Source organism: Pelecanus crispus, chromosome 18 (genome assembly GCF_030463565.1).
Source record: "Pelecanus crispus isolate bPelCri1 chromosome 18, bPelCri1.pri, whole genome shotgun sequence".
In the NCBI taxonomy this organism is placed as follows: Eukaryota; Metazoa; Chordata; class Aves; order Pelecaniformes; family Pelecanidae; genus Pelecanus; species Pelecanus crispus.
Window position 1 is genome coordinate 7,772,184 of NC_134660.1, and position 2,363 is coordinate 7,774,546.

The window sequence follows — 2,363 nt, forward strand, 5'->3', positions numbered from 1 at the left end:
AGGGTCTCCTTGTGCCCTCACCTGCTTCCACCCCAGAGCAAGACCCTTCCCCTTTGGCACCTTGGGGAGTGTCCACAGAGGGAAGGACCAGATGGAGGCCAGGCCTGAGTGCAGCAGAACTTTAATGAGGCTAAAGAGGGAAACAAAGTCACTCTGAGTGGAGGACAGCAGTGCAGGGAGCCTAGAGCCTGCAGTCCTTGTGCATGGAGAGTTCTTGCATGACGACCGTCTGCCTGTGCCATACAAGGGAGAGGAGCCAGATGGTCCCCACCAGGCTGGCTTTGGTGGGACCTTGCTGCCAAGGGGATACAAAGCAAACAAAGAAAAGGGGAAACAAGGCAAAACCATTCAGCTATACTGAAAACACCTCCGAAATCCCGATCCCCTGTGTATTACCATGTTCTGAGTTCCTCAAGGTGTGTTCCTGGGGCATTCCCAGCATCTTTAACAGGGGAGGCACCTTCTGCCACAGTAGCGGCTGGTAATGCCAGAGAGGCCAAAGCCCCCAGAGGAGATGGGCACTCCCTCAGAGCTGAGGATGCTGCCAACAGCAGCAGAGGTGGAGGAGCCCACAACGGTGTTCTGCGGGAAGGAGCTGAGGATGGGTCCGGGCAGGGTCACCACCACAGGAGAGGGCTCGATGACGACGGTGGAGTTCTGGCACTGCCGGACACAGGGCTCGTTGCAGCTGTTGGCCAGCGGGGTCGGGCCGCAGGGCCGGCAGGGCAGGCACGGGCTGTAGCAGGACATGTCTCTGGGCTGGAGATGCACCTGGGAGAGAGGGCAGGGGGGAAGCAGAGCACAAGGGTGGGTGATGAGCAGCCTGGTTACACAGTGACAAAGGAGGCAAGGCCACAATTCAGTGGTGAGAGGGATACGCTAGGCGCCACATGGTCTCCATTACCCTACAAAGAGCAGCCTGGCCCAGGGACACTCTCTCCTAATTCATGAGCCAAAAGACCCCACAGCCACATCCCAGCCTCTCTCTAACCAGACCTTCTCCCCACTTCCCTCTCCCATGACCAGAAGATCTGAAATGCAGCAAAGCACAGAGCCAATATCAGCTGAGAGGTCCATCAGGGAGAGATCTCAGTTTGGAAGAGGAGGAGAAGGGGCTTCAGACTCACCTGGTTGCCAAGCAGAAGGAGGCAAGAGAAGTGGATGAGAGAGCAGGCACTTGCGCTGCCTTTTATACCTGCCCTTCATTGCCGCAGGACCAGAGGCACCCGCAGCAGAGGTAGCAATTCTTGGACAAGCTCATCTTGAATGCAAACCAGCGCAGCTAATGACATGGGCTGTGCTTTGGTTTCCTGCACTGATGCCTTTTCATTTCCAGATTTGTGCCATGCCCATTTCCCAGGAAAGAATTCTTCTGAGCACTTCGATGAAAGGCCGCGGCATTTGTAGGACAGGAATGCAGCAGTGCTGGCAGAAGTCTCAGCTCAAGTGCTGGATGAGTCCAGGGCAGGCAAGTGATGTCAGCCTGGGTCACTGCGGTGGGGCTGTTTGCAGTGGTGTTCTGAGGAAGAAGGTCCAGCTGTCCTCAGGTGAACACCGTGGGCTCCCATGCATGAGGACGTCCTATGTCCTTATCTTTCCCTCCCTCCTCACATCACCCCAATGCTCACTTGTTGTTGCCTCCCCAGGTGTGTGCGTTGTGCTCCTAGGTTTTGACCTCATCCTGCCTCACACTGCCCACTCCCCAGGGGACCTTAGCAGAGTCCATGGTTCGTTGTGTTCCTATGTGTGTTCTTTACTTGTGTCTACTGTCCATGTGTGTGTGTCCTTGTGTGCCCCTCATCAGGAGGGAATGTGCCGCTCATGGCAGGGACACTCTCCTCTGCCCTGTCCATGAGCACCACAGAGCAGCAGGTTCCCAGGGTCAGAAGGAGCCTGAGTGCAGCTGAGTGCTGATGGCAGCAGCCTGCTGGAGATCTGTCCAGGGAAGAGGCACGGAAATGCAACCCCTGCCTCCTGAGACCTCCTCTTCCTGCCCCTCCAAAGGTCACGCTCCGCCTCTGCCAATTTCAGGACACAACAACAACAGGTTCACTCCAGCTTGGATCCTGACTTTAGTTCAATGGTAACAGTATTGGGAGTGTCTCAGCGGAACTGGCAGTGCCCCCTCCCTGCCTCTCCAAGCCAGGACACCGCTGCCTTCCACAGGGCTAGAGAGTTCAAAAGGATGGGCAGGGAGAAAGGCTGAGGAATCCTGCCCACCTCGTGCTGGCCATCCCTCAGTGGATCTGCTTCCAATGCAGCGTCAGCGGTGCCTGGTGTGGGACACAGCCCCCTCTCATGTCCATGTCAATGCCAAATGTCCTTGTGCAGCCCTTCGACGTGCTGCTGTGTGAGGCAGGGGC

The 2,363-nt window shown here is 56.7% G+C and overlaps 1 protein-coding gene across 1 annotated transcript; it reads right to left on the reverse strand.

The window, feature by feature from the left end:
- Positions 1-444: 444 nt before the first annotated feature.
- On the reverse strand, positions 445-750 carry LOC142595249 (feather keratin Cos1-1/Cos1-3/Cos2-1-like). Its single transcript, XM_075722984.1, has one exon. It carries the CDS (start codon positions 748-750, stop codon positions 445-447), a length of 306 nt encoding a protein of 101 aa, XP_075579099.1.
- Positions 751-2,363: the final 1,613 nt, after the last annotated feature.

Coding starts and splice junctions, on each gene's coding strand:
- LOC142595249 (XM_075722984.1), bottom strand. CDS start 750: ATGTCCTGCTACAGCCCGTGCCTGCCCTGCCGGCCCTGCGGCCCGACC.